This window comes from Hipposideros armiger, unplaced genomic scaffold (assembly GCF_001890085.2).
Source record: "Hipposideros armiger isolate ML-2016 unplaced genomic scaffold, ASM189008v1 scaffold_1069, whole genome shotgun sequence".
Classification (NCBI taxonomy): domain Eukaryota; kingdom Metazoa; phylum Chordata; class Mammalia; order Chiroptera; family Hipposideridae; genus Hipposideros; species Hipposideros armiger.
In genome coordinates, this window is record NW_017732419.1 from 163,235 (window position 1) to 190,997 (window position 27,763).

General features: G+C 36.9%; 1 protein-coding gene across 4 annotated transcripts in view; it reads left to right on the plus strand.

The window, feature by feature from the left end:
* The window catches only part of DPY19L4 (dpy-19 like 4), an 87,029-nt gene extending 61,785 nt beyond the window's left edge, over nucleotides 1–25,244 (plus strand). For 3 of the 4 annotated variants that reach the window (XM_019632019.1, XM_019632020.1, XM_019632022.1), the window contains 8 exons: nucleotides 1,169–1,327; nucleotides 2,572–2,691; nucleotides 11,453–11,573; nucleotides 14,026–14,082; nucleotides 14,764–14,846; nucleotides 17,359–17,491; nucleotides 21,292–21,450; nucleotides 24,252–25,244. In XM_019632019.1, the coding sequence (XP_019487564.1) occupies nucleotides 1,169–1,327; nucleotides 2,572–2,691; nucleotides 11,453–11,573; nucleotides 14,026–14,082; nucleotides 14,764–14,846; nucleotides 17,359–17,491; nucleotides 21,292–21,450; nucleotides 24,252–24,416 (997 nt within the window). In that variant the 3' untranslated portion in view covers nucleotides 24,417–25,244. The remainder of the gene's footprint in view (nucleotides 1–1,168; nucleotides 1,328–2,571; nucleotides 2,692–11,452; nucleotides 11,574–14,025; nucleotides 14,083–14,763; nucleotides 14,847–17,358; nucleotides 17,492–21,291; nucleotides 21,451–24,251) is intronic. The other variant, XM_019632021.1, reaches the window with a different exon arrangement.
* Nucleotides 25,245–27,763: the final 2,519 nt, after the last annotated feature.

Genomic DNA, 27,763 nt, shown 5'->3' on the forward strand with positions numbered 1-27,763 from the left:
GACTGAAGAACAAAAAGGACAGCAACTTGTCTGTTCCCCTTCCCCCAATTCCCCAATAAAAATCTTAAAAAAAAAAAAAAAGACTGTCTAGTAATAATATAATGTGACCCATATATGTAATTTTCTAGTAGCCACATTAAAAAAAGTAAAAAGAAACAAGTGAATTTAATTTTAATGTTTTAATCCAATACATCAAAAATATTTTAATGTGTAACCAATATAAAAATTATTGAGATGGTTTGTATTTCTTTGTTGTTGTTGTTTTTTTTCTTTTATTCTTCTTTATCTTTGAAATCCAGGGTGTATTATTATTATTATTATTTTTTAAGGATTTTATTGGGGAATTGGGGGAGGGGAACAGACAAGTTGCTATCCTTTTGTTCTTCAGTCTAGTTGTGGAGGATGTCGCTTCACTGGCCCATGTTGGTATTATCATTGCCCTCTTCCCGGGTGAGGCAAATCAGTCGCCGGGCCTTGGACGCCGCTCACGGCAGCTCTTGGCAGCTCACCCAGGCTGCTGGCCATTCACAGTAGCTTTAGAGCAGCCCACTGCAGCTCCACTGCAGCCTACTGCATTGCTGGCGATTCACGGCAGCCCAGCTCCAGGTCGAGCTGTTGTTCGCCATCTTAGCTGTAGAGGGCACAGCGTCACTGACCCTAATGTGTGATCCGAACCGGGGCCCTACTGCTCAGAGCTGGCGTCCCAAGCCAGCTCTTAACCAACGCGCCATGCGGTGGGCCTCAGGGTGTATTTTGTACTCAAAGTATATCTTCATTTGCATTGGTCAAATTTCAAGTGCTAATAGCCATATATGTAGCTAGTAGCTACCATATTGGATAGTGCAAATGTAGAAGTTGGACAGCTAAGTTTTTTGTTTTCTTCCAGAAAAAATCAGAAAGTGAAACCGTTGAAGCTATCTTGGGCTCTAGAGATGGTCACATTGCTTGTTAACAAAAAGCAGCAGTTTTATATTTATTAAAGCAGTTTGTTGAGGAAAGTTACTAATGCTGTTATCTTTATTTGTAAAGGGTAGGATCTGCCTGTTATAAGTGAATGGATTTAGAATACGTATTTTGTTTTGTCTAAGTTTTTACCGAGATAAAAAGTACTTTTATGTTCAGAAGTTTAAAACACCTGTTATTTTAATATGCTTTTTGTCTTCTATAGGAATTTTACAATGAATTGGCTCCTATGTCAGAAATTCCTGCAGGCACCATCTCAAGATTTATTTTTGCGATTGACACAGTCTTCTTTATTACCTTTCTATATTTTAGTGTTAATTATTTGTTTTCTTTCTATGATGCAAGTTATTTTAAGGAGAATTAAGTAAGTACCTATGATATTCATATTACTAATGTATTATGGATATATGTAAAATACTTATTTTTAATGTTCTTCCAATATTTGTACTTGTTTTAGAGTTTCATTCTCTCTTCATCACTATGTAAAATATCATATTTATCACCAGATAAAATTTGTGAGGAATACAAATGTCTATTACATTGTTTTGTACACCTGAAACTAATAAAAAGAAAAACTAAAAGAAAAATTAAAGTTTATATATTTAAATGTGTAATGTCCAGATTTAATGTAGGAGTAACCAGTTAAACTTTCCCAAACTCATTCACTAATTTACTCATACTTTTACTTAACATACGAATAGTTTCTTCTATTTAACGTAAATGAAGCTAGTCATTAAGTGATTTTAAATTATAAAGTTTGATCATTTTAAATATTTTATCATGTTTGAAAGGAGGTTGTATGTGTAGCATCTTAATTTTGAGAACTTAGTTTAAATTATGATTTAATTATATTGATTTAGCAATCACTAGCTGAGTGATAATTTATCTTAGAAAGGATCCTAAAAGTTTTGTTTTTGTTTTTTTTTAAGATTTTATTGGGGGGCTGGGGGAGGGGAACAGCATTGGGGAATCAGGGGAGGGAAACAGACAAGTTGCTGTCCTTTTTTGTTCTTCAGTCTAGTTGTGGAGGACATCACTTCACTGGCCCATGTTGGTATTGTGATCATTGCACTCTTCCTGGCTGAGGCAGTCAGTCTCTGGCCATTGGACAGCCGCTCACAGCAGCTCTCACTGGCTGCTGGCCGCTCATGCTGGCTGCCGGCCACTCACAATAGCTCACTGCAGCCCCACTGCAGCCTTGCCATCACTGGCGACTCACAGCAGCCCAGCTCCAGGTCGAGCTGTTTTTCACCATCTTAGCTGTAGAGGGTGCAGCGTCACTGGCCCATGTGGGAACCAAACCGGCGGCCCTGCTGCTCAGAGCTGGCATCCCAAGCCAGCTCTTAACCAACGAGCCACTTGGCCAGCCCCTAAAATATTTTTAAAATTATATTTCTGAACTTGCATTTTTGGTCTTCACTGAGTGAGTTGCATTCAGGTTCTAAAACCGATTTTAAAAACTTGGAAATATAAGTTAGTATTTGACTAGGAGAATATACTTTCAAATTTTAAGGACCGCCTATATTTCTTTTTATGAAGAAATTTAAGATCTTTGATTTTTCAAATGTATATATTTAAAGTAGTAAAAAACACATTTCCTTTGTGTAGTGGTAAATCCCTGAAAGAAACTGTTACTCTTGAAGATGGACGAATTGGAGAAAGGCCAGAAATAATTTATCATGTGATTCACACTATTTTGTTGGGTTCTCTTGCAATGGTTTTAGAAGGGTAAGTGTACTTTATTTGATCTATTTGTTTTTACAAAGAATTGTCCTTTCTAATGATAATAAGTGGATGCTTTCAAGAATACATTTATAAAACTTTATAAAAATTCAAAATCTACAAACTTTCTTAATCCAACTGGAGTTTACAAAGGTATTTATAGTATAGTAAACTGACATTTACAGATTTGTTCATTTGTTTAAAAACCATTGAAAGTCTGCCAAGGGCCAAGCATTGTGCTGAATGCTTGAGGTACAGTGGTGAACAAGGTGGACACACAGTTCTAACATTATGTAACTTATGGCCTAATGGAAGTGACAGATATTAATCGCACAATAATAAAATTACAACTTTGATAAGTGACGGAAGGGTAAATGGTCCTGTGAGAACATACGAGTATAAAAATGGAATTTGACTTGAAGTAATCTTTCAGAAAGGCTTCCAAAGGAAAAGGTACTTGAGTTGAGATCTGATGAAGGGTGAGTAGCAGTGAATTAGGTAAATAGAAGAAGGAAAAGTATTCCAGGGAGAAGCTGTGCATATGCAAAGGCTTGTGATAGGAAGAAACATGGCTCATTTTTGGGAGGGACTTGATGGAAGGGGTTAAAAGGAACTCAATGTGACTGAAGTACGAAGAGCATACATAGCATCTTGTAAGCCTTGTTAGTAAGCATTTGGGGGTCGTTTTTTCTTTCATCCTTTTCCTCACTTCATTTATTACTTATATTACATATCAGCTCTTACAAAGTACATTTGGGACTCCATTTAATGTTCAGTAAGGCCAAATTATTTCATTTGCTTGATCATTTTAATGTTCTATATACCTTATTAAATTTGTTAAGCAAAATAAGTATCCATATATTAATATCCGGATAAGTTACAATTTTTAGGGAGTGTGAATCCTTGAAACATCTAACACTATTTTTAAGTCTTTAGTTTTCAAACTTTTTTTGTTCCTGCTTCTACCCAAAATCATGCCACCTTATTAATAAACTTTATCAAAATGTATTCATTTAGCAGCAGTTTTCAGTTCTTTCATATATGTTACTATTTTAGCAATGGTGGGAGGTATAAAAATATTTAAGATAAGATTCCCCTTCTCAGAAGCTCACAGTCTAGGAGGCTAAATGCAAAGTTCATGAGTTCCCAACACCCTCATTTCTGACACCAACTGCAAGTTTGGGCATTCCCCAAACCACCCTTGGGTTCAGTAACTCACTAGAATTCACAGAACTCAGAATAGTTGTTATACTATAATGAAAGGATAGAGATTAAAATCAGCAGAAGGAAGAGGCACATTGGACAGGGTCCAGGAGAGACTAGGCATAGAACTTCCAGTTGTCCCCTCTCAGTGGAGTCACCTAGTTCTCTCATGAATGACGTATGACAGTATGCATGGAGTGTTGCCAACCAAGGACTCTCACCTGAGCTTTGGTGTTCATAGTTTTTATTGGGACTCTCATGTATGTATAAGTGAATGACCACCTGCGTGGCTGACCTTAGTATCCAGCCCCTCCAGATGTTAAACTGATAACCATATGGGCAAAGGCCCCACAATAAATAACATTCTTAGCATAAACTATCAGGCATGAACCCAGATAAACAAAGATACTCTTTTCACACAGGACTTTTCCAAGGGCTTGGAAGTTACCTCCCAGGAGTGGGGGTAAGGGTCAAATCTCTCTTTGGGCAAAGATTAATCCTTTACTGCATAGTAGATAAGATGCATTAAAATAAATATAATAAAAGGCAATATATGAGACTCGGCATGTTAATTAAAGCTAATCCTTAAATTGTAATTTATACAAGAGCAATTCCTTTTCTAGATGGAAGATGGAAGTGTTACATTTTAGAAGTTTGTAGTTTTTTAACCATCTCTTTATTACAGATTACTTGTATGCAAACTGAATGCTTAATAGCGTGCAGATCATTATGTTTAAGTTGTGTTTTGTTTTTTATTGTGGTAAAAAGCACATAAGATTTACCATCTTAACATTTTTAAGTGTATATACAGTTCAGTAGAAGAATATTCACATTGTAGTGAGACGGATCTCCAGAACTTTTTTATCTTGTAAATCTGAAACTCTAGACTCATGAAACAACAACTCCCCCTTTCTCCCTTTCACCAACCCCTGGTAACTTCCATTGTACTTTCTCCTATGATTTGACTACTTTAGATACCTCATATAAGTAGAGTCATACAATATGTGTCTTTTTGTGACTGGCTTATTTCAGTTTACCTAATGTCCTCAAGGTTCATCTGTGTTGTAGCATGTGACAGGATTTCCTTTTTAAGGTTGAATAATATTCCATTAACAGTAGATAGCACATTTCGTTTATCCATTCATTTGCTGATGGACATTTGAGTTACATCTACCTCTTGCTATGAACGTGAGTGTGCAAATATCTTTTTGAGACCCTTTTTATTCTTTTGTGTATATACCCAGAACTGGGATTGCTGGATCATATAGTAGTTCTATTTTTAATTTTTTGAGGGACTTCCATACTATTTTCCATAGCAGTTGCAGTTTTACAATCCCATCAGCAGCTTACAAGGGTTCTACTTTCTCCACATCCTTGCCAACATTTGTTATTTCTATATTTCTGATAGTAGCCACACTAATGAGTGTGAGGTGATATTTTATTGTGTTTTTGATTTGTATTTCCCTGATGATTAGTGATGTTGATGATCTCTGCTTGTGCTTGCTGTCTGTCTATCTTCTTTGGGAAAACATCTGTCAAGCCCTTAGCCCATTTTTTAATTGGGTTATTTGATTTTTTGTTGAGTGGTAGGAATTCTTTATATATTTTGGGTATTACCCCCTTATCAGATATTTGATTTGTAAATATCTTCTCCCATTCTGTAGGTTGCCTTTTTATTCTGTTGATTGTGTTACATTTAAGTTTTGGTATATCCATGTCTGGAATATATGAAGCTATTCAAAATTATGTTCTTAAAATTATTCAAGAATATAATATAATACTATGACTATATAATAGTAATGAAAAAGCAAGTTACAGCATGATCACAGTTTTGCTGAAATGTATATATGTGTGTGTATGTACATATTACACACTCAAACACACACACGAACATCAGAAGGAAATAAAATGATTATTTTGAGTGACTAGATTATGCATAATTTGAAAAAAATTATCCCTCTGTACTTTTTGGGTGCTTTTCAAATTTTTACAATCAGAATACCCCAGAATAAATACTGCCTATTGTTTATAAAGACAATATACCAATTATGAATAAAATGTATTTAGGATTATCTGAGAATACTGAAAGAAAACTTTCTGCACAGATTGGTATCTCATTAGTGTAAATTCTCTTTATTTTTATAAATGCTATGACCCTGCTTGTTATTAACTTCTGGGATTTCTAAAATTAACTTGATTTGCTTTGATTAGTTAACATTGGAGCTTTGATGGTTAGTGTTCACTAAATGATACTCTTTTTTGAAGTTTGCATTCAGACGAAAAATAATACAGAGTAAGTAAGCTGGAGGTGAAAAATAATTTTGATTCTGATAAAAGGTGTATTGGAGAACACATCTTCGTGTGTGATCAAAAGGGCTTCTAATATCTTCTACCTCAAATTGTGTTTAGTCTCCAAACTTCAGACCTTCCCTCTTGAATGAGCAAAGCCTTAGTAAGCCTACTGCACCTATACACACACAACCTGCACAAGTAAGATCCAAAATATAGAAGCTGAGAAGCGTTTGAGCTGGATATGCTTGAGTCCTTATCTCACTCACAAATCAGATAAATCACTCTTATGAGGAGCGATTAAGGTTCTGAAGTAGTGGGATGTTAGTGGAGGTAGGCAGAGGTGAAGAATGTTAATCCAGTATAACATTTTCTAGGTTAAATTTACTTTAATTATGAATATAGGTACTAAATCATAGTAATTTTAGCAGTACCTATGGTGCTTTTCTCAACAGAAAACAGGCTATTTTGTCACTATATTAATTTTTTACAGATATCTTGAAATGTTTTCATACATCACTATTTCAAAAGTACAGTCGTTACTAGACCTGCATTTAATGTATTACCAAAGAAGTACAAATATTGCTGTTATAAATTTATTTTTATTATTTGATATCAGTATTTCAGTATAATTGGTTTCCTTCATAAACTTGTATATTTTATTTTATACAGTTAGAAATGTTTTCTTTTTCTTTTTCTTTTTTTCTCGGTGGAAAGAAAAGTAGGTTTTATTCCAAAGTGCCAGCGTTAAGGAAAGACAGTGGACTCCCTTTCACAAAGATTGCCTTGCCTTCTCAATATTGCCAAAAGGTTTTCTTATAAGGGGTCCACAGATTTTATCAGACTGCCAAACCCATGACTAGTGGGAATCTCCTTATGAAAACATGAAGCAATAATAGTGGTTCACTCTAATAGTTAGCATTCCATAATGCCTAATAAGTAGGGTGAAAAAATTTATTTAAACCATGTGTATTTTAAGTGATTCATGCTTCAATTCTCATTTCATTGCCTTGCAATAGTAGAATTTGGGGGCATGGTTTACCTTTTTTCTTCTTTGCTCTCTCAGTTTTATTTCTCTCTGCAAAAGAACCTTTTGTGATTCCCACCATTCTTCATTGTTTGGTCTACCATGTTAAATTCAAGATCCTGTTTTTTGAATGCCTAATCCACATTATTCTATCATTCATCTTCAATTTTTTAATTTACTCACTAGGCCTATAAGAACATGGTCACCTATTCATGTAAATAAGATGCATGGTCACCATATCTAAGTCAGAGTGCCAGACACTCTGCTAGGTGAGTAATAGGGATAAAAGATCTAGTCTTTTTTTTTTTCCAAAGAGTTCCGATTCTCAATAAATAAACCAAGAGTTAGAGTTAAGTAAAGTAAAGCAAGTACTATCAGAATAGTATACATAGGGTGCTTTGGTCAGGTACTACCCTAGTTGCAGAGAGTGGGTAGGAGAGTCCCGTTTAAGGAAAGTTTCCTATATGGGGTGACAGTATTGAGAGATAAATAGAGATTGGCCGGACTCTCAGTTGTCTTGTGTATGTAATCAGGGCAGAAGCATTTTCTGGGAACTAAAAGAATGAGATAAATGTGAGGGAAGCAGCAAGAGATAAGTCTGGAAAAATAAGTGGGAACCAGATTAGGTGTTCTAAACAGAAATTTAACATGATCATATTTGCCTTTTTTTTTTTTTAACTTTATTGCAGAACAGTGTGTTTTTCCAGGACCCATCAGCTCCAAGTTGTTATCCTTCAGTCTTAGTTGTGGAGGGCACAGCTCAGCTCCAAGTCTAGTTGCCGTTTTCAATCTAGTTGCAGGAGGTGCAGCCCACCATCCCATGCGGGAGTCCAACCAGCAACCTTGTTAAGAGTGCACACTCTAACCAACTGAGCCATCTGGCTGCCCATCAGCAGCTCAGTGGCAGCTCAGCTCAAGTCGTTGTCTTAGATCTAGTTGCGGAGGACACAGCTCACTGGCCCATGTGGGAATCGAACTGGCAACGCTGTTGCTCAGAGCTCCCGCTCTAACCAACTTAGCACCCGGCCGCCCCCATATTTACTTTTTAAGTAAGATCTTTCTGGCAGCAATGATTGAGAAAGGTTTGAGGAAAACAAGATTAGAGTAAAATAAACCAATTAAGAAGGTGTCACAAAATTTAGAAGAGAGTAGCAATGGAGATGGAGTAAAGAGGCCAAACTAAAATATTTAGGATTTGGAAACTGCATGAGTAGTAGTAGTCGTCGTTATCATCATCAACATCATCATCATCATAGGGACTATGGTGGAGGGACCCTAGGAAGAGCTGCAACTCAAAGCCAAAGGAGGAATTTTTTTAAAGACATATTTATTCAGCATCATGATCAGACTGTTAGATTTAGCAATGGACAGCAGCATGAATGCAAAAAAAATCTACATTAAAACCCTTAGTTGGAATACTTTACACTTTCCACAGAACAGAAATGAAAACATGTTATACAGTTAGTCACAAAAACAATCCTTGATTTTTTTGCCCATACACGAGTATTGTCTAAAACATTTCTTCTTTGTAGCAGGTAGGCCCTGCCACCACTGTGCTTGGCTGAGTTCACAAATCGATTGTAACCAGTGGCTTCCCTGTCATTTCTCTGGCTGTCTTCTGCTAAGCTTTGTTTCCTGGCAGTAGTTAAAACCTCCTGCCACTGCCATAGCTACTGCTGCTGCTGGAACCTCCATAGCCACCTTGGTTTCATGGTTTGGCAAAGGACTGGCCTCCACGTCACAGGGGCCAGAACACCTGCCTCCAAAGTTTCCTCCTTTCATGGGTCCAAAATCTGAAGATTGATCATTGTAATTGCCAAAATCATTGTAGCTTCTACAAACTACAAATTTGCTTCCATCATTACCAAATCCTTTATAGCCATCCCCACTGCCACCATATCCTCCACCACCATGACTGCCACCAAAGCCAATTCGACCACTGAAGTTTCCCCCATGACCAAAGTTGTTATTCCCACCGAAACCACCTCCACGACCACCACCGAAGTTTCCAGAACCACTTTGACCTCTTTGGCTGGATGAAGCACTCGTTATCTCTTGCTTAGATAGGGCTTTCCTTACCTCACAGTTGTGGCCATTCACAGTATGGTATTTCTGAATGACAGTCTTATCTATAGAGTCATGGTCATCAAAGGTTACAAAAGCAAAGCCTCTCTTGCCACTGCCTCAGTCAGTCATGATTTTAGCCACTTCAATTTTTCCATGCTGTTCAAAATAATCTCGTAGGTGATGTTCTTCAGTGTCTTTTTCTTTTTAAGATTTTTATTGGGGAATTGGGGGGATGGGAACAGCGCTGGGGAATTGTGGGAAGGGGAACGGACAAGTTGCTGTCGTTTTGTTCTTCAGTCTAGTTGTGGAGGACGTTGCTTCACTGGCCCAAGTTGGCACCATCATTGCGCTCTTCCCAGGGGAGGCAGATCAGTCGCCGGCTTCTGGACGGCCACCCACTGCGGCTGCTGGCCGCTCACGCTGGCTGCTGGCTACACATGGTAGCCCATGGCAACCCGCTGCCACAGGGACTGCAGCCTACGCCATCGCCTGCGACTCACGGCAGCCCAGCTCCAGGTTGAGCTGTTGTTCAGCATCTTAGCTGTAGAGGGCAGTGTCACTGGCCCTCATATGTGGGATCCGAACCGGAGCCCTCTGGCATTCCAAGCCAGTTCTTAACCATCGCACCACTCAGCCAGCCTGGTTGGTTGTTTTTTGTTTTTAAGACCCTGGAAGATGGGACTAGAATTTAATGGAATTTAGTGAAATGGATAGGAATCAAGAGGATTCTGTCAGCAGGTGCCATGCAGATGAAAGGAAAATCAAAGTGGACAAGAGCAAGTTAGATATGAGTTTGTACAGCAAGTCTTAGAGTAAGAGTAATCAAAAATATATTTCACTGTATTTGTTTATTCTCATGTGTGTCATACTAAAGGCTAGATGGCCTCAGTATTCCTGGGCCTTAGAAGAAAAGCAGGCTCATTTTAAGTTGTGTGCCAGCCAACCCTGTCTTTCTGAGTCAGTCTTAATCTCTGAGGACTTAGTAGTGTTGTATTGTAGCTTTAAAAGCTGTATGTGAAGAATTCTTCTCCCATAGCAGTGAAGCCCCCACACGATTCAAAGGCTGCAGGAGGTATGACCTGGTCTCATGTTTGGTTTGAAGAATCAAGTACAGGATGGCGTACTGGTAAATGGTTTCAAAGTCCAGAGGTTGAATATCCAGCTCACACACATACTGGCTGCAAAGTTGGGAGTTGCCACCTGGTGATAGTAGAGTTGCATGCCATCCAATAGGAAAGGGTGCTCCTTGCAAGGACCCCTTCATCTTGATTGTCAAACCTGCTGTGTGGTAGGCAGCTCCTGAAGTAGTTGCTAAGGATCTCCAAGTCCTGTTATTCACATTCTTAGGAAATGTGTGTGAAATGAAGCAGATTGCCATATTGAAGAGAATCAGGTGGCAAAGAACTGAGGGCAGCCTTTAGCCAACAGCTAAAAGGAACTGAAGCCCTCAGTTCAACCATCTGCAGATAACAGAATCTTGCCAATTACCTGAGTGAGCGAAGTGGATCTTTCTGAGTCAAGCCTCAGACGTAATTTTTTTTACTGTACCATATATCTACATTAAAACAAAACAAAACAAAAACACCAAAAACTAGGCAAACAGTATACATGAAATTTTGTTTTTTATTTAATCATTTCTTTAATAAATACCTATTCAAGGATAATTAGGTCTCGAACGTTTTTCTATTGGGTTGTCGGAAAAGTCATGATGCATTTTTGCGATGAAAAACAGAAAAAATATGTCATGACTTTTCTGACAACCCACTATTAAAACAACACGCTGCATTTAAAACCCTTGTATGTATATCTTTATACACTTTTGCTAATATATCTGTAAACTAGATTACTAGAAATGGGATTGTCTTGCGGTATTTAAAATTTTTATGGTTTCTGCCAAATTGCCTTCTAAAAAAGTGTAAGTTTATATGCTCTCCAAGAGCATTAATTTTGCTGCACCCTCTTCTATGTTAATACTGTTTCATCCTTATTTTAGTAACCCACATGTCTTTGTGATTATTTAAGAAATGAATAACAATCTGTTGCTGAAAATTAGAGGCTAAGCTTTTTCATTTCCTTTAACATTGTGGTATTTTCATGGGTAATAGGAAAGAACTCATAAAAGAGAAATCAGATAATAATGATGTTCATAAGATATCTCATATGTGACTCTGTCTTTTCCAGTTTGAAATACCTCTGGACTCCTTATGTGTGCATGTTAGCAGCATCTGGTGTATGTTCTCCTGAACTTTGGACAACACTTTTTAAGTGGCTTCGATTACGAACTGTACACCCAGTATTGTTGGTAAGTCATTGTTATTTCAGATTAAGTACTTGTTTCTCTTCCAATTATATACGCGTAAATGGAAACCGCATTAAATACCATTGAAATAGCATGAGTAAATCACATTATAACTTATAGGTAGAAGAAGAGATCCTGTGAAAAACATTCTTTTATAATTTCTTTTTTTTTTTTTTTTTTTAAGATTTTTATTGGTGAATTGGGGGGATGGGAACAGTGCTGGCTAGTTGTGGAGGACGTTGCTTCACTGACCCAAGTTGGCACCATCATTGCGCTCTTCCCGGGTGAGGCAGATCAGTCGCCGGCTTCTGGAGGGCCGCTCACTGCGGGTGCTGGCCGCTCATGCTGGCTGCTGGCTACACACGGTAGCCCATGGTAACCCACTGTCACAGGGACTGCAGCCCACACCGTCACCGGCGACTCACAGCAGCCCAGCTCCAGGTTGAGCTGTTGTTCAGCATCTTAGCTGTAGAGGGCAGTGTCACTGGCCCTCATATGTGGGATCCGAACCGGGGCCCTCTGGCATCCCAAGCGAGTTCTTAACCATCGCGCCACTCGGCCGGCCCTCTTTTATAATTTCTGATTATAAAAGTAATGCATTTTATGTTTTATTTATTTTATTGTATTTTTATTTTTATTTATTTATTTTTTTTAGCTGAGCCATCCTGCCACCTGTTGGCAGCTCAGCTCAGGCCGGGAATCGAACCGGCAACCCTGTTGCTCAGAGCTCACACTCTTGAGTGAGCTCTTAACCACTGAGCCACTTGGCTGGCCCACTAGTAATGCATTTTAATGCAGACAACTTGAAACATAAAAGGTAAAACAAGTGAATTAATAATGTGAGAGGCTATCAAGAATTTTTATATCTTTCTTGGTTTGATTTAGAACTGTGGTATGTTTTCAATGTGAATGTACCTGCTATTTGCAATGTGCTTGGAATACAAAGAAAAATAAAACCAGATTAATTTCATCAAATAGATTATAGTCTCCTGATCATAAAAATAGATAGTAAAAAGTATTGACAGGATGCTATTGGAATATAGAGAAGGGCTACTTAATTTAGTTTCTTTGGGGTTCAAAGACTTTCCAGTGTGACATTTGAAAGATGATGAGTTATGAATCAATTGAAGGGGAAAGAAAGTGTAATTGTGGTAGAAGGAATAAAGACAGTTATGCAAAGAACTTGATATAATCAAAGGGAATAAAAACCAAGGCAAAGAAAAAACATGATATATTTCATTTTGTTGGCACATAAAATGTGAGGTAGGGGTGGTCAAGAAATGAGACTGGAGAAGTTGAGAAGGCTAAGGTCACAGAGGCCCTTTGACTGTCATCCTGTGGCGCTTGGTCTTATTCTATAGGCAGTAGGAAGGCAGTGAGATGTTTAAGCAAGGGTGTGAAGAGAGTCAGACTTACATTTTCTCTCAGCTTTCCCTTACAGTTTTGTGAAAGATAGGCATAACAGTGACAGACTAGAGCCAAGAAGGACACTGTCACTCAGGTACAGGCCATGGTGGATGAAAGTAATAAAAGCTTCAATTCACTGAGTGCTCACTATGTATCAGGTATTGTCCAAAGCATTTCATATGCTATTCAACCTTCACAAATACCCTTTTGGCTAAGTTTCGTTATCTGTTTTTTATAGACAAAGAAACTAAAGCTTAAACTGGTTAAATAACTTCCCTGAGATCACATAACTTATAAATCTGGAAACCATGATTCATACCCAGGTTTTTCTGACTGCAAAATCCACCCAGTTAATACTGTGCTATACTGGAGTGAAAAAATATGGTTGGAAGATAAACAAGACTTGGTGCTTGATTAAGTATGGGAGAATGAGGAAGAGAGAAATCACAGATATTTCCTAGGTTTCTCCTTGGTAGGACTGTTTATTATGGAGTCTCCAATGGACATGGAACAATAAGAAGAAAGATTCTGGAAGGAAGATGATAAATAATTATCTTTAATAATAGTCATGTTGTATTAGGCCAGTCTTTTTCCAAAGGAATTTATACATTCTTATTTTAGCATACTAGTATGTTGATATATATTAGCTATTTTTCCTGTGTTAATTCATTGTCTTTTTGTTTTTGTTAGCTTTTTAGGTAGCAGTTCAGTAACCTTTGTATGCTTTTTACCACTTAAATCCCTGGCAAAATTGTCAAATATTGATTTGCTATTTGGAATATTATATGAGTGTTACCATTTTTATGTTCTGTCTTAAATTTATATAATAAATATATGTCTCATTTTACCTCGTTTAATATGTCTTAAACTTATCATTAGTCTTCACCCATCTCACTCCGTGAGCTAGGTTTCATGCTGACTTAAAGTTCTCTGACTGAAATTTTTATAACTATATTGATATATAGTTGGTCATAGAATCAATGTCTAGTACTTTAAAATACATTCTGAAATATATTTATCCATAACACTTTTTGCTTTAATGTTTTAGGCTTTTATTCTGAGCATGGCTGTGCCCACTATAATAGGCCTCAGCTTATGGAAGGAGGTAAGAAAATCATATTTTTATATCAAAATGTACTTTACCTACAAAGTAGTGATAAATGTGTATGTGAGTGTAGGATACTTATATTGAGACAGTGTTCTAACTAAACAAAGTCTGATACTTAGTAATGCTTAATTTTTGATCATTAGGAACATAATAGAAAAGGTAAAACATTTTTAGAATGCCATCTGATGCAATTTTCTGTTTCTGATGCTGTCATTAAATCGATTTATAATTGGCGAAGGAAATTGCTGAATAAATCAGTCTTAATATTAAAAGGTATTTCAGGTACTTCAAAATTTAAATATCTGTAAAATAAAATAAATTCTTTAGCTTATAACATGAAACTAATTGCCAATAAACGTGAATTATTTAACCCAAAATTAATTAATTAATTTGCTTATTATGTGTGTGCATAAAAGATACAACTGATGATTAATTGTTTGCTAATGATAATTGTTGACTGAATCTAGGCAGTAACCATAAAATAGATGGTTTGGATTGAGAAGAATGAGCAGGTCACTGAAAGAAAGTAAAGAGAGTTATGACGTTTTTTCAGTAAGAGCAATATTGTATTATTGTTTGCCTTAAGTTAGTTTCTTAGTCTTTTGAAATACTCTACAATAGTTTTAAACTCTCTAGATACTTACACACACTTTTTGGGGATTTTGTTTTGCATTTTAGTTTTTTCCAAGACTAATGACAGAACTAACGGAACTACAAGAATTCTATGACCCAGATACAGTGGAACTTATGACCTGGATAAAGTAAGAATTGAACTGCCCAAGACTATTAAACTATTAATTAATCATTGCATACTATCTAATGGATTCAGGAAAAATAAAAAAATTAATATTTTTTCAAATTCTCATAAAATTTGGGAATTTTACACTGTGTTTTTAGGGATATTTAATTTTTTATTGGACTTATAATTCTAATTTTCTTATTGAACTCCTTTGAAAATAAGCATTGATAAGTTTGAGATTTGAGACTCTTTACCATCAAACACCTAGAAATGTGGACTAAAAAGGAACGAATATCCTTTTTTTTAAGTAGTGAAAAGGATGCTTCTTTTGTTTTGGGTTGGAGGTAGATGAGTGGTAAATTGCTAGTCTTGGTAACCGAGTTTACCAAGAATTTTAATTTCAATTTCAATGCCCACTTAGGACAAGAGATGTGGTCTTTGACCTATGAAAGCAGAGAATTGTAATTGAGATATCTTTTCCCTCTCTCAACACACACATATGTAACTAAGAGACCTCACAGGGTGAAAGGTAGACTAGCAAAAGATCCATCAAGTGGCAGAGAAAGATGATGAGAAAGCATGCCTTCTTTTGCCTCAGCTCTTGGTCAAAAAAAGGTCTCTTTGAATTTGAAGCAATGAATCTGAATTCACATGAATTTGTAGTTTGAAATTATACTTGACTAATCCAGGAAACCCCAAATAAAAAAAATCAGCATAAAAATTGGTTCTGGGTTAGGGTAGAGTGCCTGACATATCAACCCAGGCTATGAGGACCCACAAATAAAGCTTAATGAAGATGAGCTCTAAACTTACAAATCACATGAGAAAACAGTCTAACACAGCAAGAATCAGCTTTCTAAAATTAGAGTTCTAGCAATTTCTGATTATAAAATTTGTGTCAGTTAGTTTTGCTGCATAATAGACTACCATAAAACTCAGTGGCTTACAAACAATAAACATGTGTTATTTTGCACCATTTTGAGGATCAGCTGAGTGTAGGCAATGAGAAGGATTCTTCTGCTCTGGGCCAGCTCAGCTGGGACTGGATAGTCTGGCATGGCTGCTCTCACATGCCTAGGGTTGGGAAGGTATCAGCTGAAGGGATGGAATTGACTTGGCCACATGCCCCTCATCATCCAAGTTAGCCTGGGCTCATTTACGAGGTAGTGATTGAGAGTTCCTAAGAGCAGCAAGAGAGGGCAAGTCTCAATGTCAAGCATGTTTGTCTCTGCTAATATTATGTTTGCTGTTTGTTGGCCAAAGCAAGTCACATGACCAAAATGAGAGTTTCCTCCTAGAGCATAGCTATAGGGAGAAGAATCATTGAAGCCATTTTGCATCCCAGCTGTCCCATAGATAGAGACTGAAATAACTACATTGAAAATTATTGAAGACATAGAAGAAGAAATTAAAACATGAAAAGGAATGAAACACTATCAGAAAAAGCCAGGAAACTGGGTGGGTGGGGGAGACAAAAAAATGTTTCTAGAAATGAGAACTAGGTTTATAGAATAGGTATATAGAAATGAGAATAGGTCTTATTATAAGGTCTTAATACTGTAATGAAACCCCTTCTATATATAAAAATTGTTTTCTGTAGATTACCCATAACTATTGCCCATTAACACTTTTTTGTGAATTGTATTTACCATTGTGGAACACTGACTATATAGCTTTGTGTGATTGTTGACAAAAGAGGGAATTATATCTATCTATGTGATTTATCATCATACTTATTTTCAAAAACAGAAAAGGCCTCAACATAGGACATTGTACATCAGACTAGACATTTACGTTACTGTGGTATAATTATTCTGTTTCGTGTTGGTTTCCCCATTACTGGGTGCTCCCTGAGGATAATGGATGTGTACCATTTCTATTTCTAAAACTTGACACTGTCTCTCACACACAGTAGGTGCATGCTGAATACAGAGCGTGAATAAATAAATGAAATAAATAAATAGGGTAGCGCTTTGGTACCTGCATCTGAGTTTCATCGTCTTGCAAGTGGCATATATCTGGGACTTTGGATCATGGTTCAGAGTGGAGAAGTCCTACATGTGATGTCTGGATGTAGACACATAGTAAAAGTAGGGAAGGAGCAGGAGTGTAGGTAGATCTGGAAGGAGGTGGGTTGTGGTGGTTAATAATTGAAAAAAGATGAATATGACAATTCACAGTATCACCATTGAATTGATCACACTGTATATAATAGTATATTCCTAGCAACATATCCTGTTATTTTTTAATAGCATTATTACCACCTGACTTATATGTTTATTGTCTTCCCTCTGCTCCCTCTTGAAAGCAAGGGTCTCCACCCCCCTCCCAAAAGAATTCTGTATTTTCAGCACTTAAAATCATTCCTGGTACATAGTAGGGGCTCAATTTTGTGTTTGAATCCAGAAATGAAAGCTGACATTTAAACTTAAGTATACAGTACATTGTAAGTTGTGTGGTATTTCACAGTTGGTGTAAATCAGAGATCTATCTAAACACCTTTCCAGTGTGCAAATCTTTGTGGTTCTTTGCAGAAGGCAAGCTCCAGTTGCAGCTGTGTTTGCAGGGAGTCCACAATTAATGGGTGTGATTAAATTATGCACTGGATGGATGGTAACAAGCTTGCCTCTTTACAGTGATGATGATCTTCTCAAGAGAAATGAAAACGTAAGACATTTTAGATTCTACATTTGGATTTTTTTTAAGATCACTCTTTATTTTAGTATAGTTTTGTAATGATGCATATCATATGTTCCTGATTAACTAGGGAAATCCAATTAATTTAGAAGAGTTAATTAGCTTTAGTTTTTAAAAAGCCGCATAATACATTTAACCAAGAAGAGAGCCAAAATTAAAATATTAAAGGTTTTGTGAATGTTTCTTGGAGAAACATTTAATTTTCCACAAAGTTCGAAGGAACTGATGTGTAATCTTTCACAAAGAGAAACATAATTTTGAAAATATCATTGTTCTCAAATTATTGAAAGCAAGCTATCAATTAATGTCTTGATACACTTTGTATTTCCAGGTTAAAATTCTATCACTGTGATTTATTTTTCAGTATGGGCTGTTATACTTAGTATAACATTAGCATGGTATCTAACTACTGTTGTTCAGAGAATATATTATTTTGAATGTTTGGGGTGGATTTAAATGGTAACCTCATATCTGGAGCCAATGACCAACTGAATCTGAGTTCCAAATATTCTGTTTTTCAATTTGAGAGAGTTTTATATAGTTTTTAAGTATAGACTAAGCTAAGAAGAAAATATAGCAGCATAGAATTTAGACTAAGTATGGAGGTTAAACTCTAAGAATGCAGACTCTAGAATTAGAGTATTTGGACTCACATGCCATCTCTGCCGCATACTGGCTTGTTACCACGAGCAATTTCTTTTGGGGGAGGAGGGGATTTCCACAATGCCTTTTTAAATTGAGGCTTAGTGACATATAGCATTATATTAGTCTCAGGTAAACAACATAATAATTTGATGTATATATTATAAAATGATCACCACATTAAGTCTAGTTGACATCTACCGCCATAAATAGCTACAAAAAATTGTTTCCTTGTGATGAGAACTTATAAGATCTATTCTCTTAACAACTTTCAAATATGCAATACAGAATCATTAACTATAGTCACCACGTTGTATGTTATATTTCCACGCCTTATTTATTTTGTAACTGGAAATTTATGCCTTTTAACTCCCTTTACTCACTTTGCCCACCAACTACCATCTGTTCTCTAGTTATGTGTATGTGTTGTTTGTTTGTTTTAGATTCCATATATAAGTGGAATCATATGACATTTGTCTTTCTCTGTCTGACATATTTCATGTAGCATAATGCCCTGAAGGTTCATCCATGTTCTTGCAAGTTGCAAGATTTCATTCTTTTTTTTTTTTTAATTGGGGAAGGGGAACAGCCAAGTTGTTGTCCTTCAATCTTAGTTGTGGAGGGCGCAGCTAGCTTAGCTCCAACTCCAGTCACCATCTGGCCGCTCAGCTCAAGGTGCTGTGTTCAATCTTAGTTGCAGATGGGCATAGCCCACCATCCCATGCAGGAGTCGAACCGGAAACTCTGTTGCTAAGAGCACACGTTCTAACTGAGCCATCCGGCTGCCCGATGGCAGCTCAGGGCTACTCAGCTCAAGGTGCCGTGTTCAATCTTAGTTGCTGGTGGACGTAGCCCACCATCCCATGCAGGAGTTGAACCAGCAGCCTTGTTAGGAGCTCGTGCTCTCACCAGCTGAGCCATCCTGCTGCCTGTTGGCAGCTCAGCGGCAGCTCAGCTCAGGCGCAGCTCACTGGCCCATGTAGGAATCGAACCGATGACCCTGTTGCTCAGAGCTTGCACCCTTAACCAACTGAGCCACTCGGCCGGCCCTCATTCTCTTTTTATGGCTGAATAATAGTCCATTGTATATATGCCCACATTTTCTTTGTCCATCTATTGATGGACATTTAGGTCGTTTCCATGTCTTGGCTATTGTAAGTAATGCTGCAGTGAACATGGGGGTGCATATATTATTTCAAATTAGTGTTTTCATTTTCTTCAAATAAATACCCAGAAGTGGAATTGCTGGGTCATATGGTAGTTCTATTTTTAATTTTTTGAGGAACCTCCATGTTGTTTTCCATAGTGGCTGCACCAATTTGCAATCCCACCAACAGTGCATGAGGGTTCCTTTTTTTTTCCCATCCTCACCAACACTTATTTCTTCCCTTTTTGATAATAGCCATTGTTACAGGTGTGAGATGATATCTCATTGTAGTTTAGATTTGCATTTCCCTGATGATTAATGATGTTGAGCATCTTTTAAGGTACATGTTGGCCACCTGTATGTCTTCTTTGGAAAAGTATCTATTCAGATCCTCTCCCTATTTTTAAATCAAGTTGTTTTGGGTTGATATTGTTGAATTGTATGAGTTCTTTATATATTTTGGATATTAATCCCTTATTGGCTATGTGATTTGCAGATATCTTCTTCCATTCAATAGGTTGCCTTTTTATTTTATTGATGCTTTCCTTTGCTCTGCAGAAGCGTTTTAGTTTGATGTAGTCCCGTTAATTTTTGCTTTTGTTTCCCTTGCCTTTGGAGTCAGATCCAAAAAACATCGCCAAGACCAATATCAAGGAGCTTACTGCCTATGTTTTCTTACAAGAAGTAAGCAGCTACTGACTTTTGCAAAAAGACTGGGAACTTGTGCAATATAGATTTTGAATCTCAGTATTTTCAGGACAAATATGTGATGCTTTTGGCCTGACATTTGTGATTCATTATTCCCTGAAGAGTAATAAGCTGATCCAGTGTTAGCATTTCAGAAAAACTGAAAAACCTCGTTATGTAATAATATCCAGAGCTTATTATCTCAGGTCAGCCAAGTTGTAATGAAAAGTGCCATGGAATCCAGACTTGAGTTTGTTTGTTTGTTTTTGTTTTGTTTTTAAATTGGGGAACAGTGTGTCTTTCCAGGACCCATCAGCTCCAAGTCAAGTAACTGTTTCAATCTAGTTGTGGAGGGCAATCTCAGTGGCCCATGTGGGGATCAAACCGGCAACCTTGGTGTTATGAGCACTGCGCTCTAACCAACTGAGCTAACCGGCCGCCCCAGACATGAGATTTAAGCAGCCTTGGCTCATTCAGTATTTTGTGACAGTGGTCAAATTATTTTTAACCTTGCTGACTTTATCTTATGTATAAAGTAATCTGATACATGTTAATAAAAAAGATTAAAGAAATTATTACAACTCAATAATAAAAAGACAAACCAACTTAAAAATGGGCAAAGGCCATTTACAACAACAGGAATGAATCTTGAGGGTGTTATGTTAAATGAAATAAGTCAAATAGAGAAAGACAAATACTGTATGATACCACATATATGAAATTTTAAAAAGCCAAACTCATAGAAACATAGAATAGACTGGTGCTTACCAGAGTCTGGAGGGTAGGGAAATTGGGGATGTTGGTCAAAGGATACAAACTTCCAGTTACGAGATGAATAAGTTCTGAGGATGTAATGTACAACATGGCAATTATAGTTATTCCTGATGTATTATATACTTGTAAGTTGCTAAGTAGATCTTAAATGTTCCCACCACAAAAAAGAACTGGTAATTATGTTACATGATGGAAAATATTAGCTAATGTTATGGTTATTACAATAAATCAATACACTGTACACTTTAAACTTACACGATGTTATATGTCAATTATATCTCAATAAAGCTGGGAGGAAATTGGCAAAGGATTTGAATGTACATTTCTCCAAAGGAGATACAAATGGCTAATATCATATGAATAGAAGCTTCCTAAGGGCAGGAATTAAGTCTTAGTGAATATCTTTATTTTCCACAGATAGTACTCAGTAGTAAAGAACATAGCAGATGCTCAGTGTATAGATTTGATTAACAGAAGTTTTAAATGTCTTTTAAAATAACTTCTGATTATATTCTTTCAGATCTATCAAATCTATTCAAAACGATCTGCTGAGGATATTTATAAAATTCTGACATCTTACAAAGCTAATTACCTAATTGTAGAGGATGCTATCTGCAATGAGGTGGGAACCATGAGAGGCTGTAGGGTTAAAGATTTACTAGACATTGCAAATGGCCATGTAAGTAACCATTTGAAAGTTAAATCTTTAAGAAAAATGACTTTATTTAAACTTGTAATCTTCAAACTTTATTTTTGGAACTTAACTAAGAATATACAATAATACCTTGGATTGCGAGTAACGTGGTTTGTGAGTGTTCTGCAAGATGAGGAAACATTTCTAATCATTTTAACTTGGTAAACGAGCGATGTCTTACAATAGGAGTAGTTTGTTTCAGGAACGAATTATGCTTGCAAACCAAGGTATCACTATAATTTAAAGTTTCATAACAATGGAGGGAGCTTATTAAAAGCAGTTTGAAGTATGTTTTCAATGTACAAAAGAAAAGTTGGACATTTTTGCAAAAAATGAAAAATTTTACCAATACCTGGATTCTTTATTCATAGCCTGTACTTGTGCATGTTCAATATTTATAATAAAACATGGCATAATTTGATTTGATTTGATTTTTAATCTAAAGAGCACCTGGTTGCATTGTTATATTCTTATTTATGTTATATTCTTATGTTGAGAAATTTCTTGTGATTTGATACATATCTAGAAAATTGCTTACTAAATTATTACAGTTCTTATATCAAACCCCTGTTATCCACAAAAGTTAGTGTATTCAGAGCCACTTTAGTTGTTAGGACTTAGCTGTATCTTTTTCTTTTTTAAAAATTTTTATTGGGGAACAGCCATGGTCATCGGTTACACATTACTTTCATGCTACAATGGCATAGTTGACTCTCTTAAGGAGGGCGCAGCTCACAGTGGTCCATGCGGAGATCGAACCAGCGACCTTGGTGTTATCAGCACCATGCTGTAACCAACTGAGCTAACTGGTCACCCCAGGACTTAGCTGTATCTTAATTTTTCATTGATTTCAGTTATTTTACTAAGCTTTCTTACATCTCAGCCTGGGATGTATATACTGTATGTCTAATAACTAAGAAGACTGACAGGGTAATTAGTATTGTCTGCAATAGGTGCCTTTATTCCTGGGAAAGTTGAGGGTAGGGACCTTAGGAAAAGTTTAGTAGTCATTCTAGGTTGGAGTGCATAGTCTATTCAGTTTGCAGCCAAGATTTTTTCTGTCCCTTCCTAAATAATTAGCTCTTTGTCTTATCATCCCAGAACAATTTGGAGGTGAGAAATTCATTTTTGTGATTTTCATCTTTCTCTTTCTTCCTGACACCTTAATCTTCTGATACAAACTTATTCTTATTTCTGCTGCATGTATTTTGAATTTTATCTGTTGGTACTTGATGTTTGTTATCTTTGGCTTAATGGCGACAAAATAGAATTTTAGTTCTTTTAAAGATTTTATTGGGGAATTGGGGAAGGGGAACAGCCAAGTTGTTGTCCTTCAATCTTAGTTGTGGAGGGCGCAGCTCACTCAGCTCCAAGTCCAGTTGCCATCCGGCTGCCCATCGGCAGCTAGCGGCCGCTCAGCTCAAGGTGCCATGTTCAATCTTAGTTGCAGGTGGGAGTAGCCCGCCATCACATGCAGGAGTTGAACCAGCAGCCTTGTTGTTAGGAGCACGTGCTCTCACTGGCTGAGCCATCCTGCTGCCTGTTGGCAGCTCAGCAGCAGCTCAGCTCAGGTGCAACTCACTGGCCCATGTGGGAATCGAACCGGTGACCTTGTTGCTCAGAGCTCGAGCTCTTAACCAACTGAGCCACTTGGCCAGCCCTGAAAATGGAATTTTATTAAACATCAGGTATTCAGTGGTTAACGCTGTATTGTTATCTGCTATCTGAAACGTTTTTATCTGCTTTTTTGCTCCATTTTGAAGATCAGTTTACTTTCATGTAATGCCAGGCATGGACTTAAAACTACATCATTTTACTCTTAAAGTTGGCTCTCACATCTTTCATAGGTATTAGAATAATATTTAGTGTTTTATTATAGAAAACCCTTCAAGCTAGCTAAGTTATCTTAGTGAACATCATTAAGGTGAGAATGTAAAGGTTTGCACTGGATAAGTTACAAAAATTTACTTGCTTATAATATAATTGTAAGTAAACATCTACACTAGGAGAAGCGTTTGAATATACATTAAGAATATAACATGTTCATTTCTCATCCTTGGTAGGCTCCATGATAAGGTTCTTCAGAGGAATGATAATGGACTATGGAGACATTGCCTTCTAAATTTTAGGATGAAATCTTTTAAAAATTGGAAACACTTTACATTGGTTTTTCAATCTCAATGGGAAGCTCAAAAGTTTAGTGTAGGGCCGGCCAGGTGGCGCAGTTGGTTAAGAGCGTGAGCTGTGAGCAACAGGGTCGCCGGTTTGATTACCACATGAGCCAGTGAGCTGGACCTGAGCTGAGCTGCCAACAGGCGGCCGGATGGCTCAGCTGGTGAAAGCACGTGCTCTTAACAAGGTTGCCGGTTCGACTCCTGCATGGGATGGTGGGCTGTACACACCGCCCCCCTCTTCCCCACCCCGCAACTAGATTGAAAGCAGTGACTGGACTTGGAGCTGAGCTTGCACCCTCCACAACTAAGAGTGAAGGACAACAACTTGACTTATTTGGTCCTGGAAAAACATAATGTTCCCCTTCCCCAACACTGTTCCCTTCCCTAATTCCCCAATAAAATCTTTAAGAAAGAAAAAAAGTTTAGTGTGCATAGTGACTCTCTTATGAAGAGGCTTCTATTTGCTAAACAATGTGAGATGTTTGCTAAACAAGGTGAGACAGTCCATGTTTAGCATATTTTTTTCATATAAAATAGTCATTTGTACATTGATTGCATTTCTGCTATAAGCTTAATAAGCTTTTTAATATTATGTTTTATATCTTTTGATAGGTGGTGTGTGAAGAGGGTGGCAAGTTAACCTATTCAAAATATGGGAGATTTTGTCATGAGGTCAAAATAAACTATTCTCCATATGTGAATTATTTCACTAGAGTATACTGGAACAGATCCTACTTTGTATATAAAATCAACACTGTGATATCCTTTCAGTCTTGAAAGTAGCAGAACCTTCATTTCAGATTTATAGTACCGGATATAAAATGTGATTTTCTTCTACTTTTGTGGTGTCATTTTGGAGATCAGAGGATAGACATTTAGAATGTTGCTGCTGCTTTTCCCTTCCTGCTGTTAACTGGATGCAGCATTCTGTGGGGAATAGAAGATCAAGCATTACTGTCCTTTGGTAAAATGTCAAATCTTACCACTCTGCAATGTTCTAGCTAGGTATTCTTGTTGTTACATGATCTTTAAAGAGTTCACCTTATAAACTATTATAAATTTTTCCTCATAAATCTTCGTTCTATCATAACATTGATCTTGAATTTGAATACATTCAGGATCAGAGTATATTTCTCAAATATAATGTTTAATATATACCGAATGTGATATAATTACAGAATAGAAGGAAAGAATCATTCTTATCCTCATGGCAGTTTCTAAAGGTATTTCATGTTTATAATAGAACTGAAATATTACAGTAAAAAACTAATTTAAATGTTAGCTGAAAATATGTAGCATTTAAATTAAAATGGAAATGATATAAAAGAAAGTGATTTTTTTAAGGATATATATGTAAAGATATATCCAGATTTCCCATGATACTGCTCTCATCATCTGCTTATATAAGTGAGCACTTTCTAAGCAATATATAGTGCATGATATTGCATTTTATTATTTTATGACTGTTAAGTATTTAGCTTTTTTTACTTGTACCCATAAATTTGATACCAATTTAATCATGTTAAAACAGTAACTCTTGTTACCTATGTTTTTTTTTTTAAAGATTTTTATTGGGAAATTGGGGGATGGGACAGCGCTAGGGAATTGGGGGAAGGGGAACAGACAAGTTGCTGTCCTTTTTGTTCTTCAGTCTAGTTGTGGAGGACGTTGCTTCACTGCAAGTTGGCACCATCATTGCGCTCTTCCCGGGCAAGGCAGATCAGTCGCCGGCTTCTGGATGGCCGCTCACTGTGGCTGCTAGCCGCTCACGCTGGCTGCTGGCTATACACGGTAGCCCATGGCAACCCACTGCAACAGGGGCTGCAGCCTACGCCATCGCCAGCGACTCACGGCAGCCCAGCTCCAGGTTGAGCTGTTGTTCAGCATCTTAGCTGTAGAGGGCAGTGTCACGGGCCCTTATATGTGGGATCCGAACCGGGGCCCTCTGGCATCCCAAGCCAGCTCTTAACCAATGCGCCACTCGGCTGGCCCACCTATGTGTTTTTTAAAACAGACATTTACAAGAATATTGTTCAAGTTTTTAAAAATATGGGTATAGGGTATATAATCTAGTCACGTGTTTTCTACTGATGTATTAAGTAAAAAGTCTGTCAGAATAAAAATGTACAATAAAATGAGTAACAATTTCTGTAGCTATGTGCAGATGCTGTTAAACATACCTCTGCATACAGTTACATTTATTATAAAACACAAGTGTTATTACTTATGAAACTGATACAGTCTTCAACATTAAGGATAAAATGACAATTATAAAAAAATTCACAGTACAGTTTCACAGTCTAACTTCTCTGTTCCTTAAAGTTAAATGCTTTCATATTTTAATCATTTATGTAATGAAATTCTTAAATGATTAATTTGGTTTTATAAAGAGATTCAGGATAAATGTATCATTTTAATAAGGTGGGATGCATGTTTCGTTTTACCTTATATACCTGTTCAGTGAATGGGTTTTCAAATTTTTCACTTTCTAGAGTGCTTTAAAAATTGCAGTTGCATTACTCTTAATTACTACATTAGACGGGAGATCTTTTCATTATCCTTATTTTCTATAATATTGGGTTGTCGGAAAAGTCATGATGTATTTTTTCTGTTTTTAGTTGCAAAAATGTGTCATTACTTTTCCGACAACCCAATAAATATGTGTATATATATATATATATATATATATATTTTTTTTTTTTAAGTACAAATCCACATTCATTCTTAGACTAGCTCTAGTATGCTTTGCTCTTTTTGAGTTGAAGAATTGTTTGATGGCATTGTTATATATCTGGTGCATTAGTTTTATTGGTTCTCATTTAATACTTTTATGTAATTTTTACAAGTTATATCAAGATAGCTGCAGGGAGGGTATTTCAGGTTCTCTGTACATCTTAATAGTGAGTCACTAATATTTAGCTTCAAGCCTTATGAAAATATTACCGTAATTACCTAAGTATATAGTGAATAGTCAGTCACATGGCAATACTTGTGATTAGAGCATGTGAAACATTATAATTTTAGCTTGCATGTTTTGACATTGAAACAGAACAACCTATTTCTATGTAGCATGAAATATTTAATTGAATTTTTATTGATTTATATTATGACCAAATATACTGAATTTTTTTGTTGTGGGTTTTTGTTATTTTTTTTTAATTTAAGTTTATTGGGGTGACAATGGTAAGTAAAGTTACATGGGCTTCAAGTGTACAATTCTGTAATACATCATCTATGTATCACATTGAGTGTTCACCACCTAAAGTCAGTTCTCCTTCCATCACCATATATTTGATCCCTTTTTTTTTCCTGTCTTTGCCGTATTAGTACATTGCTTTTTCTTCTGTCAACTTATTTCTTTTTTCTTTTTTTTTTTTTAAAGATTTTATTGGGGGAGGGGAACAGCATTGGGGAATTGGGTAAGGGGAACAGACAAGTTGCTGTCCTTTTGTTCTTCAGTCTAGCTGTGGAGGATGTCACTTCACTGGTCCATGTTGGTATTATCATTGAGCTCTTCCCTGGTGAGGCAGTTGCTCGGAGGCCATTGGACAGCCACTCACGGTAGCTCATGGCAGCCCACTGCAGACCGACTGCAGCCTACGCCGTCATCAACGACTCATGGCAGCCCAGCTCCAGGTTGAGCTGTTGTTCACAATCTTAGTTGTAGAGGGCGCAGCGTCACTGGCCCTCATGTGGGATCCGAACCGGGGCCCTGATGCTCAGAGCTGACACTCCCAAGCCAACTCTTCCAAGCCAACTCTTAACCAACATGCCACTCGGCCGGCCCAACTTATTTCTTAAATAGAATAGATTTGGAGAAACTTTTAGTTGCATATTTTAAATGAATTTTTTATTCAGCATTGGTTATAAAGAAAAATGTGAACTTTAATATAGAAATAATAATATTGGATATGAGAGATAAGCTTATTTGCTTCTATTTTAACTGTAGTTAAAACAGCAGTACTAGAAAATTTTGAATGAAGAGCATTTAATTAATTTTCTTATTAGTAGAGTAACAAATGATTAAGAATTCTGCAAGTACATGAGTCGCTGGCAACGGTGTAGACTGCAGCCCCTGCTGCAGTGGGTTGCCATGGGCTGCCATGTGTAGCTAGCAGCCAGCG